This window comes from Girardinichthys multiradiatus, chromosome 19 (assembly GCF_021462225.1).
Source record: "Girardinichthys multiradiatus isolate DD_20200921_A chromosome 19, DD_fGirMul_XY1, whole genome shotgun sequence".
Lineage (NCBI taxonomy): Eukaryota > Metazoa > Chordata > Actinopteri > Cyprinodontiformes > Goodeidae > Girardinichthys > Girardinichthys multiradiatus.
Window position 1 is genome coordinate 5,334,737 of NC_061811.1, and position 12,266 is coordinate 5,347,002.

At 38.3% G+C, this 12,266-nt stretch overlaps 1 protein-coding gene across 7 annotated transcripts in view; it reads right to left on the reverse strand.

The window, feature by feature from the left end:
- Window positions 1–384: 384 nt before the first annotated feature.
- Window positions 385–12,266, reverse strand: part of LOC124855496 (sorting nexin-14-like) — a 46,955-nt gene continuing 35,073 nt past the window's right edge. For 4 of the 7 annotated variants that reach the window (XM_047345403.1, XM_047345405.1, XM_047345407.1 and 1 more), the window contains 9 exons: window positions 11,096–11,207; window positions 10,959–10,999; window positions 10,326–10,445; window positions 9,690–9,813; window positions 4,458–4,622; window positions 4,265–4,360; window positions 4,103–4,194; window positions 3,788–3,844; window positions 385–2,662 (listed from right to left, as the gene is read on the reverse strand). In XM_047345403.1, the coding sequence (XP_047201359.1) occupies window positions 2,621–2,662; window positions 3,788–3,844; window positions 4,103–4,194; window positions 4,265–4,360; window positions 4,458–4,622; window positions 9,690–9,813; window positions 10,326–10,445; window positions 10,959–10,999; window positions 11,096–11,207 (849 nt within the window). In that variant the 3' untranslated portion in view covers window positions 385–2,620. Of the gene's footprint in view, window positions 2,663–3,787; window positions 3,845–4,102; window positions 4,195–4,264; window positions 4,361–4,457; window positions 4,623–9,689; window positions 9,814–10,325; window positions 10,446–10,958; window positions 11,000–11,095; window positions 11,208–12,266 lie in introns of those variants that run through there. The other 3 variants (XM_047345404.1, XM_047345406.1, XM_047345409.1) reach the window with 3 other exon arrangements.

Sequence of the window (12,266 nt, forward strand, 5' to 3'; positions counted from 1 at the left end):
TTTTCTTCCCGTGTTTTGCAGGCGCAGGTGCACATGGCCATCTTAGATGTGAAGTGTGTGCACCCTGCAGTGGAGAGACATTCAGGAACCCATGGATGAGCTCACAGCCAGCTTTGGCTTGATGCTGCAGACTCTCTGCTGTCCTTGACCCTCTGAAATGCTGTGTGCACTGTGACAAAACGCGATAAGCCAAAGGGTATGGAAATGTTTTCAGGACTTAGTAAACTGCCTTTTTGTCTCATCCCCCATAAGGATAACTAAAAGACTACAGGATTCAAAGTTTATCCAAAGCTCAAATTCATATCTGGAGAGGAACATTTGAAAACATACAAGCTCAAATATGCAGTTATTTAAAAAAAAAATAAGACACCAAATGAAGGTGTGTGTTGTTTTAACATATTAGGACATATGGATATTTATTTTTACAATACCCCAAATGTCAAGTAACAAGCAGACAAAAACTGACAAAAATAAATAGAATTTTCATATAAAGGGTTATTTCTAGTAGGGAATAAATTAGAACAACCCCACAATTATCTGTACCTTAAATAACTAAACTTACTCAGGCGTAAAGTGTCATTGTTACTCAGCATTTTAAAGGTTTATCCTGATCAACCCTCAGATATTTAGTTTGGTGCTCCTGACTGATGAAGTGAGAGAGAACACCACGGTGAGATCCAAAGATCTGTCTGGGACCTTCAGAAAGATAATTGTACCAACTTATGAGTCTGGTAAGGGGCTTGAAGAGGTCTTACAATTAATTTGAAACCAGCCAAGCCTCTGTACAATCCACCACAAGTGGTGGTGGATAGAAAATGAAAACGAAATCAATATAATGTAAAACAAAATATCGGTTTTGAAAACAATTTTTTTAAATTACAATTAAATTTGTAAAAATGGCATATTGGAAATGAAATACTTTCTTAATAATAAATGAAAAAATCTTTATTGGTCTTAAAGTAATCAAACTATTCTTTGGATGGCTGCGGCCGGTATTTAGATGATTTTGGTGGGAATGGCCTCTTTGCCATCATCCTAATCATTGGATTTTGCAACAGATTCTGCATCCGATTCAAGTCTTGAACCCCGCTAGATCGCTCCAAAGTTTTAAAGTTACATCGAGCCAGAAGAAACCTGTTGGTCAAATTAAAACCCTTTTAAATGTCAGGGTGTGAAAAGTTTTGTTGCTTAACTGTACATCTGTGGCATAGTTATGCCTTTGGATTTCCCAGAATGAGCAGCAGCATGGATTTCTGGAAGACAATTTACAACTTAATATCTGGACCCCAGGTTCTACAAGTGGACACTGGTGATGAACCGAAAGTCTTCTTCAGTCAGGTTTAACAAAATTAATGCATTTAATGACTAAAAGCATCTAAAATCTTTCTTTTTTTACCTTGTTTGGATCATGAATGCCCATGTTCCTACACCTATACCTGCAGATAATTAAACACAAACACGTATTGCTGCCAAGTCAATGCAAGCGACTGTCCACTGTCGCTACATGCTCATCCAGGAGGAGTGAATGCTGAAAGTCACTGACTCAATGCAATTTGCTGGGTTTCCTTAGATATAAAACCTTTTAACAAATCAGAATAATAAACTGAATCTGACTGCACTGTTGGATAATTAGGATTAATTGGAATTGATGTACCTGACTTGGAATCTGTATGATTAGCCTGAATTGACTTTAGAGGACATGTGTTGTGAATTGGTGCTATATAAATAAATTAAATTGAACCACACCAGAGCTGCTATACTTTAAATAAATTAATATTTAATTTATTTTTCAGATTGATTAGAAATATTCAGGGAGAATCCATTCGTCTTTCTTCCCTCTAGTGCTTGAAGGAGTCTGGACCATCTTAATTGGCTTCATTCTTTTGTGATTTCACCTTTCCTCGGCTTCCCGGAGAAAAACCTACCAACAACCTTTCTGCTGCTGTTTAAGAAAAAAGTTAAATCAAAAAATGTGCTGATTTTTGCCCAGCTGTTATGTCCAAACAAATATTTGCAAAATACCAGGAGAAAAGCTGCAGATAAATTTGGTCTTCTAAACTGAGAGCTCAGATTTGACTGTAAAGCATCAGAGAGATGGATTACAGCAAATACAAAAAGACATGCAGTACGGCCCATGGATCCGCTCTAAATATTACTTTTTCTTTACCAGGGAGAAAAGCAATTTTAGTTTTTTCTTCACATTTTAGCACAAAACAGGTCTGCAAATCTGCAGAATACTCCCACATTTTCCACATCACACATCTACGCCTTCCTGCACTTGCACCTTTCAGCTGCCCTTCATGTTATTTCTACCACATTAAATAAAAAGTATGTTGCCAATACTCTGCTAAAAACCTGAAGCATGTTGATTAATCTGTAACAGCATTGTTCATGTCACTGAAGCCGTAGAGGCTTATTTTCTGTCTGATGCCCGCAGCTGACTGATCAGTTCAGTCTATGTGAAAATAAACAGTCCTCTACGGTCCACGCTGAGACACCCTGGTGCTGTCCACCGGTCGTCAGATAACCCCGGACTCAAAGCCTCCCGGATGCAGGAGCAATTGAACATGAGTTCCTGCCAGTTGACCATGGTAGCTCAGGTCATCCAGTCCTGTTGAATTTACATCCATGGAGCCATCAGAGAGGTCTCCTTCTGTACCTGCTGAGAAATTATCAAAGATGCTGTGAGCTCAGAGAGATACACTGACAAACACCTTTCTTAGATATATTACGGAAAATTATTTGCATGCAAGTTAAATTTGCAAAACTAAACAAAAGTTTAATATTTTTCTGCTACTTTCAGTTCCTTTCACTTCTGGTCATGTTACAACCTCAAATATAAGTGTATCTTACTGGGATTTAATGTGATTGACCAAAAAAAGCATTGATTAATTGTGATGGGAAAGGAAATTTATATATGGTTTTCAACAGTCTAAATCTGAAAGGTGTGGCATGCATTTACGTTCAACCCTCCTGAGTCAATATTTTGTTGAACCACATTTTTGCTGCTCTGTTGCATAAAAGCGCTATATAAATAAACTTGACTTGACTTGCCAGTCTTTGGTGAATGTATGTACCAAGTTTGCACATGTACAGAGAGATGTTTGCACATTATTCCTTGCAGAATAGCTCAGGTTCAGTCAGTATAGATGGAGAGCATCTGTGATCATCGGTTTTTAAGCCTTGCCACATATTCTAAGTTGGATTAAGGTCTGGTACTTTGACTGGGCCATTCGAACACATGAATATGTTTGAAACTAAATCATCCCATAGTAATTCAGGCTGTGTGTTAAGGGTGGTTGTTCTACTAGAAGATGAACCTCCACCCATCTCAAGTCTTCTGCAGCTTCTAACCAGGTTGTCTTCCAGGCTTGTCCTGGATTTAAGTCCATCCATCTTCCCATCAACTCTGACCACCTCCTCTAATGCTCTCCTTGTCCAGCCTGTCAGTGCGGAAAGCCATGACTTGGTAGGTTTGCACACAGCTGCAGTCTGTGTACAAATTAATTGTCTTGTGAAGTCAGTTGATTGTACTGATTTTTATTTAGGGGCATCAGATTAAATGGAACTGAATACAAACAAATTTCTGATTTTTATTTGTAAAAATGTTGAAAATCCATTTAGCATTTTCGCTCCACTTCCCAACTATTTTCTGCTTTATGTTGGTCTGTCGAATTTTGACATTTGCCAATAATTAGCCTGGGGTGTTTATTAAGTTTGGTGTTTCATAAATAAGCACAAGACAATAGAGATGGAGTTAAAGGTATGTTAACCATTCTCTGTTTACCTTGTTTATTTCTGGGAAAAGTTCTTGAATGACGATGTCCAGCAGCACATAAGTCAGCTAATCAAGGCAACAAGGCAGGAAATCATGAAAAACATTAAACTCAAAATGCTGTTTACAAAAAGGGGGAATTTAAACAAAAAAAAACTGTGTTAAACTGATTTTCTGACAGCAGCAGTGTGGACATCTTCAAAAATACAGAGCAAAACTTTACTGAGATCTATTTTCTCCAGTCCTCCAGGGCTTTTACCTGTGTCCATATTTGTGTAATATCACTGAGAACCTGCTGTGAAAACAAACGGTGTGCGTTTCCTGTACCTGTTTGTTGAGAACCGGCTGCTGCAGTCCATCAAAGAGAAGGCGAATCCCCTCGTACTTCGCTTCTTCTCCGATACACTTTCCTAGAAAATCTAAAGAAACGTACACGTTAACAGAGCTGTGGCTGAATACTTACAAAACAGCCTGCGAGTGCAGAAAGACCTGGAATATAGCTCATCATCTCCTCAAACGTCCTCTTTGCTCTGCTTTGTTTGTCATGGGCAGAGCGGGGCGGACTGCTCTCACAGAACACTGCATCTGGAAGAACATTGGTTCTGTTACTGACAGGTTTTTTTTTTTTTTTAGAAAATCCTCCCTTGTCTTTCATGAGAAAACCAGAAGGGTTCTGGTTTACCTCTAAGCAGGGTGATGAGTGAGACCAGCCGGTGCTCCTGGACCACCTGGTTCAGTTTGTGCTGTAGGTAATAATCGGTATAGGCCTCCAGCGTGTTCTTGAACAGGATTCTGCCGCCCATTAACAGGTGATGCAACCAGTCAGGGATATGAAACACAACCCGACCTGCCGCAGCGACAAGGAAAATGTTTTCAGGGGTGGACACATAGTGACACGGTTAGAACTTTAAATGAATCACTCCATAGCTTTATTTCTTTACGTGGCTTTTAAATCTAACTCCATCATCATCCAGAGCTTCATTTTTTACTCAGTGCTCTTCAGGTATCCATGTGTGTCATCATTTTCAGGCTTATTTCAAGACATTCAGTGGCTCCTAGGAGTGTACACCCTCCTGGTAAAATTCTTGGTTTTTGAGATGTAAAAAATGAGACCACGATTCATCTCCTGATACAATTCAACTGAAAAACCAATACCGCTTGGACACAGAAGAACCTGGCAGTAGAAGTATTCACACCCTTAAAAAATGCTTTGCTGAAGCATCTTTAGATTCATTTTTGGGTTTGAGTCCTCTTTGGCAGGAGTCTGTCAGTTTTGGTAATATTTGCCCACTTTACCTAGCAAGAGTTCTCCAGATCTGTCAGACTGGGAGAACATCTCGTGTTAACAGACTCTGACAGTTGATTTAGACGTACGCTTAGACTCACTGTGATGAAATCCTCCATCTTCAGCTTTCTATCAGACACCTTAAGGTTTTGGGTAAAAACTGGTTAGCATTTGGAACTGTTCATGTCATCATCCACCTTGACAAAAACCTTTATTTCCATCTGAAGTAAAGTAACCCCAGAGCATGATGCAGCCACCACCATGTTCCCTATGAGTAGGGTGTTTTTTCCATGTTGTATCTTTAAGAATCGTGGCAAAATGTTCTAGTTTGGTTCCATCAGACACATATTCCTTCACAAGGCTTCGAGAGACTTTAGTTAGGCCTGGATTTTTTTTAAAGTAGTCTTCTATCTCTCTACCCTACTCTTTAGTCCAGACATATGGGGGAGTACACATGTAGAACAGAACCAGTGCTGACCGGAAATTCTTGCAGATCCCTCATTGTTGCTGTCAGGCCTCCCTGACCAGTTTCTGTCGCATCTTTCAATCGGTTACAGGGAAATGTTCTGTTTTTGTAATGCCATTGTGGTTTCATACTTAAAGTTATTGGGGCAACTGTGTTTCAGTGGGAAGAGTAGTCATCTTGCAATCCTAAAGTTGTGGGTTCGATTCCAGCTTCCTCCTGTCACATCTCGATATGCCCCTGGGCAAGGCACTTATCCCCAGGTTGCCTACAGATCTGAGTACCAATATGTGAGTGTTACTGGGTGAATATGACTTTAGTGTAGTGGTTGTAGGACTGGAAAAGCCCAATATGAATTTAATCTGTTTATCATTTATTGATGAAAGTATAGTGATGTGGATATTTTGTAGCCTTCTACTTACTGATACCTTTGCATTATTTTGATCCTTTGTACCTCTCTGTGTACTTGTGGCTCTGGCTCAAGGATGAAAGCACATGTTCACCAAAGGTTAAATCAGACTCTCTATATCTGATGGCAGATGTGATGATAGACTCCAACCTGATACTGGTAGATTCATTTTCAATGAAAAGGAGGTTCAACAAATGATTTATCTTAAAGTGTGCATTCTTATGCAACCAGATTATTACAGCCTTATATTTTTTGTACTTTTCCCTCCAAAAGATTGCTCTGTTTCCATGCAGTTGTACAGTACGTGTACTGCATTAAATGCAGAAAAGCTTCTGAAAGGATTTAACTTGGGGTCATTTTTACATCATATAAATCTAGCTTTTAAACTTTTATATCCAATTTATCAGGATACATTTTCAGTTGTATGTTTATTATGTTTAGTTAATGTTTTTTCTTCATCATCAACCATGTAACAAGCAGCTGAGTCATTGCTGCAACCTAAATATTATGGGATACCTAAGCAGAAAGTAATAAAAATGTACATTTATTTGACAGGATAGAACTGAATGACTGAAATGAATATATTTAGCCAACAGTGACTGAGCTCAGAATCCCCGATAAGGACTGATGTAGTCAAAGCAAAGTCACTGTATGAATCTGGACTGTGTATAAAACTGCAGACTGTTTATGTAGAACATTAAATACCACAAGACCATGACCAGCATATATCAAGTTTAAACAGTCTGGGCTTGCTGAAATCTTCTGCGTTATCAGAGGCCAGGGTTTCCTGGATTGAATGGATTTCGTTATGCAGGGTGATGAGTGGCTGTCATGTTAATTTTGTCTTCCAAGGCATGTCATTATGAACAGATATGCCAAATTACCGTACATTTAAATGAGAGAAACCATGGTGTTTTAAAACCTAAATGTTCAGGTGCTCTCCACACTGAGATTTTAGGAGAGCAGGACCCTTCAGCGTGAGGTCAGGGAAATACACATTCAAACATGGGTCTCTGTGGAGCCCTACTTCCAGGGTACTGAATTGGAGACGTTTCTACGTTGGATCAGCCAGAGGGACTCTGCTGTACAGGTCCTTCTCAAAATATTAGCATATTGTGATAAAGTTCATTATTTTCTATAATGTAATGATGAAAATTTAACATTCATATATTTTAGATTCATTGCACACTAACTGAAATATTTCAGGTCTTTTATTGTCTTAATACGGATGATTTTGGCATACAGCTCATGAAAACCCAAAATTCCTATCTCACAAAATTAGCATAGTTCATCCGACCAACAAAAGAAAAGTGTTTTTAATACAAAAAACGTCAACCTTCAAATAATCATGTACAGTTATGCACTCAATACTTGGTCGGGAATCCTTTGGCAGAAATGACTGCTTCAATGCGGCGTGGCATGGAGGCAATCAGCCTGTGGCACTGCTGAGGTCTTATGGAGGCCCAGGATGCTTCGATAGCGGCCTTTAGCTCATCCAGAGTGTTGGGTCTTGAGTCTCTCAACGTTCTCTTCACAATATCCCACAGATTCTCTATGGGGTTCAGGTCAGGAGAGTTGGCAGGCCAATTGAGCACAGTGATACCATGGTCAGTAAACCATTTACCAGTGGTTTTGGCGCTGTGAGCAGGTGCCAGGTCATGATGAAAAATGAAATCTTCATCTCCATAAAGCTTTTCAGCAGATGGAAGCATGAAGTGCTCCAAAATCTCCTGATAGCTAGCTGCATTGACCCTGCCCTTGATAAAACACAGTGGACCAACACCAGCAGCTGACACGGCACCCCAGACCATCACTGACTGTGGGTACTTGACACTGGACTTCTGGCATTTTGGCATTTCCTTCTCCCCAGTCTTCCTCCAGACTCTGGCACCTTGATTTCCGAATGACATGCAGAATTTGCTTTCATCCGAAAAAAGTACTTTGGACCACTGAGCAACAGTCCAGTGCTGCTTCTCTGTAGCCCAGGTCTGGGGAATGCGGCACCTGTAGCCCATTTCCTGCACACGCCTGTGCACGGTGGCTCTGGATGTTTCTACTCCAGACTCAGTCCACTGCTTCCGCAGGTCTCCCAAGGTCTGGAATCAGCCCTTCTCCACAATCTTCCTCAGGGTCCGGTCACCTCTTCTCATTGTGCAGCGTTTTCTGCCACACTTTTTCCTTCCCACAGACTTCCCACTGAGGTGCCTTGATACAGCACTCTGGGAACAGCCTATTCGTTCAGAAATGTCTTTCTGTGTCTTACCCTCTTGCTTGAGGGTGTCAATAGTGGCCTTCTGGACAGCAGTCAGGTCGGCAGTCTTACCCATGATTGGGGTTTTGAGTGATGAACCAGGCTGGGAGTTTTAAAGGCCTCAGAAATCTTTTGCAGGTGTTTAGAGTTAACTCGTTGATTCAGATGATTAGGTTCATAGCTCGTTTAGAGACCCTTTTAATGATATGCTAATTTTGTGAGATAGGAATTTTGGGTTTTCATGAGCTGTATGCCAAAATCATCCATATTAAGACAATAAAAGACCTGAAATATTTCAGTTAGTGTGCAATGAATCTAAAATATATGAATGTTAAATTTTCATCATGACATTATGGAAAATAATGAACTTTATCACAATATGCTAATTTTTTTAGAAGGACCTGTATATGCCTGGGAAAGCATGTAACATCTTTTCCAATTTAATTTTTGGTGCTCTGCTGATAAGGATCAGAACCCTGTCTGATGGAGACAGGACCTAATCTAGTTCTTATAGAATGGGACTGGGTTTCAGGCTTTATGAGTATGCCATTAATAGTCACTGAAGATCTGAGAGAAGTGTGCCTTTTTTACCGTCTTGTGTTTATTAATGTTAATAATTCATTTGCATCGTTCACCAAACCTAACACTAACCAGGGCTGTTGTGTATGAATGACCAGAGATGGATTGGACACATCCAGGTAGTTGCCACTCATGTTCATGTCCCTCAGTGGGAGAAAGTAAACGCTGCCAATGCAACTTGTGGGTGTTCGTCGCAATAAAAGCAAAAAACTAGCAAACAAATTGTTTTTAAGTTTTAGATGATTGAAAATCATGACCGCCATAGCAAACAATTATATTATGTAGCTGCTAGTCGATGATGAAGAAAAACTGAAATACAAAGGTTCAAAGTCTGTTAATTAAGCCAATTTAAATAATCCCAACAAGAGGAGCAAGGCTTCATACCTGAACATTTATATCAACTTCTTACCTAATTTTCTAAATCTATTTTAAACTGTTTTGTTTAATTAAATGATGAGGCCAGTATATATATTAAAATATATAACTCTACTCAGTCCAAGGGTGAAATTAAAGCTATAGAGCAAAGTCATGTTTACTGTGGTATAGATCAAGCACCCCAAAGTTGCATTATATAATCTAGAAACAACAGCAGCAAAAAGCAAAGAGCAAACAATTTAATTAATAAATACTGACAATAATAATAGTAATAAAGTAAATATGAATCAAGTTAGAGATTAGCTGGATGGTTACAATCAGCATATTGATATTATTATGTAATTAAGTGCATCACCTTTCACCTCTCTGCATGGCGTATATTAGCTTTTTTATAATAAATTACTTTAAGTAGTAAAAAACGTTTTTAAAAAACATGGAACGTTTGGTCTAATTTAATGTCAGGTTACGTGTTTTTTTATACAGTTTATGTAAATATCCAGTTTGATCTGCAGTAGTGATGGAAAGCTTAGACCAACATCTGCTTTCACTTACCCACATACATTAAATAATCATAGACCCCTTCAACGGTAATCATCTCCATGAAGTAGTTCTGGTTGTGTCTTTTCTCTGTCATCTCTGATCGGTTGGCGTTGTTTCTGAAGAGGTCGTTGAAGAGCTGGAAGAATGAAAAAAGTCCCACTGACTCCTGATAAGACTTGTTGCGAAGTAAATATGGAAAAGTGAACTAATTTAAACTGGTTAATAAGGTTTGAGATAGCTGCTCTAATATAGAAACAGGTGGATGAGTGAGAGATGATCAGAAATGTTAAAAGTCTTTGGATGTCTGTGATTCAGCTTCTGATAGATTTATATAGATAGATTTAGGTTTATTTGATAATGTTCTTAACTTGTCTTGTTACAAAACAGGTTTTTTGTATTAAAAATATAAAATAAATGAATAAACATAACACTTATTTTTTTTTTTCTTATATAATAGTTAAATCACCATTTACCATGAAATAACTGGGTTGATGGAAAACAATTAGTCTTTTTCAGTCTGACAGCACTGAACTAAAACACTAAGCTAGAGCATCTACAGTAATATTTGGACAGATCTGAGCTGTAAAGAGAACCTGGGTCGGGGCTGCCAGGAACAGAAACACGGTAAGGAAGCTTTAATCTGCCAACCTTCTTATCGTTCTCTGATGTAGGGCTCAGGATGGTGAGTTCTGGTCGACTGGGTTTGGGTTTGGGAGATTCGCAGGAGTTGAAGAAAGACTGGATGAAAGGCTCCAGATGCTGTCCTTTCTGAACAAAATAAATCAAATAAACAAGACATTATTAATGGAATATGAAGGCAAAAAGTTCCAGAATTTCATAAATAAATAAAATAATTATTAATTGTGTGATACATGAATTAATGTGACATAAATAAACAATAAAAATTTATAAATAAATTTTATTTACACAGTAATGTTTTTTTTTTATTCAAATAATCATTTCAATACTTAATTGTTTAACATCCTGGGCAGAAAAACCTCATGAACTTATTTATTTTTTGTCAGTGGGCAGGGCCTCCCTGTTTTAGTTTTAGTCGGACTTGCTGTGCAGGTTAACCAACCAGATGATTAAATAAATCAGTGAACAAACTTTTAGCGTTTCTTAAAATAAAAATGTACAAATGTATGTATTTTGACAGTACAATTTTTGTCTTTAGACTATTAAAAATCCCTGTGGTCAGGCAGATTTAACGAAAAAGAAATAAAAAAAAATAATAATCACTAGCGTCTAATCCAAGAACAAATGAATTGCATTCTGTACCTCTTTTATCAGTTTGCTCGGCACTGCCTTAATGATTTTCCCTGTAAGAAAAACAATTTGTTTGGTCTGTTCTGCAGAACAAGCATAATTTGTCCTTTTGTCATCATGTTCTCCACACGGTCTCTCTCCTGTCTTACCAAGGTTCACATCAGGCAGAATCTTGTCAAGAAACTGAGACTCCATGCTGTGAGGAGACAGGAAGTCAGCCAGGAGCTGGCTGTTGCTCAGCTCCGGGTGCTGCAGGAGTCTCTGCAAAGATCACATATTCCAGTAAGAACATTTAGCAAGAGGATCACTGTGCAGCTGTGTATTCTTCAGAGGGGCTTGGATAAATGGTTGATTTCATGCACTTCTGGGACTAAAGCAGGTCAAAGGCAAGAAAAGTGAAAGATTTTGAATTTGGAGCTTTTTTTATTTATTTACATTTTATTTAATTAATTACTAAGCAAGGCAAGGCAAGTTTGTTTATATAGCACATTTCAGCAACAACACAATTCAGTCTGTCACATGATGAAAAATGTACTTTGCAGTGACAAAAAACATTGCTGTCATGAAGCAAAGTAAAGATAAGTTGGACAACAGACTAAATTGATTGAATTTTAATATTTTAGGGCTGAATGAGCCCCCTGTCGGAGAATCTAATGTGGGTTAAACCAGTCATTTATGCATTCGGTGCTTTTAGGTCCATATTTTTTCACCATAAAAATCAATCTCCCAATTGCCTCGCTTACTGCTAAGGTAGAAAATCCCAAATCTCATCTTTATCCCCAGTAGAAAACTTTTAATCTAATTAGCAGGACCTTTTAAACTTGTATCATTTTAAATCTATTACCCTATTAAGACAGTGTCTCGCCCACGGCCAAAATTGAATAGATTAAAAAATAATCTAAAAGGAGGAAATCATGAAAATCTCATAAAAATAAACACAACTCAGACCGAAAAGAAAAATAAAACAATTAAATGTGGCTTACTGAACATAAGATCTCTCTCTTCAAAGACATTGCTAGTTAGTGACCTGATTTGTGACAATCAGATTGATTTACTTTGCCTCACAGAAACCAGGCTGCAGCAAGAGGATTATGTTACTATAAATGAGTCAACTCCTACTAATTATTTAAATTTTCACATTCCTCGAATTACTGGGCGAGGAGGAGGAGTAGCAACCATCTTTCAGTCGGATTTATTGACTAGTCCCAGACCAATCAATAGCTACAACTCTTTTGAATATTTAATCCTTAGTTTTCCTCATCCAAATTGCAAAGCACTAAAACCACTTCTGTTTGTTGTTTTGTACCGTCCACCAGGCCC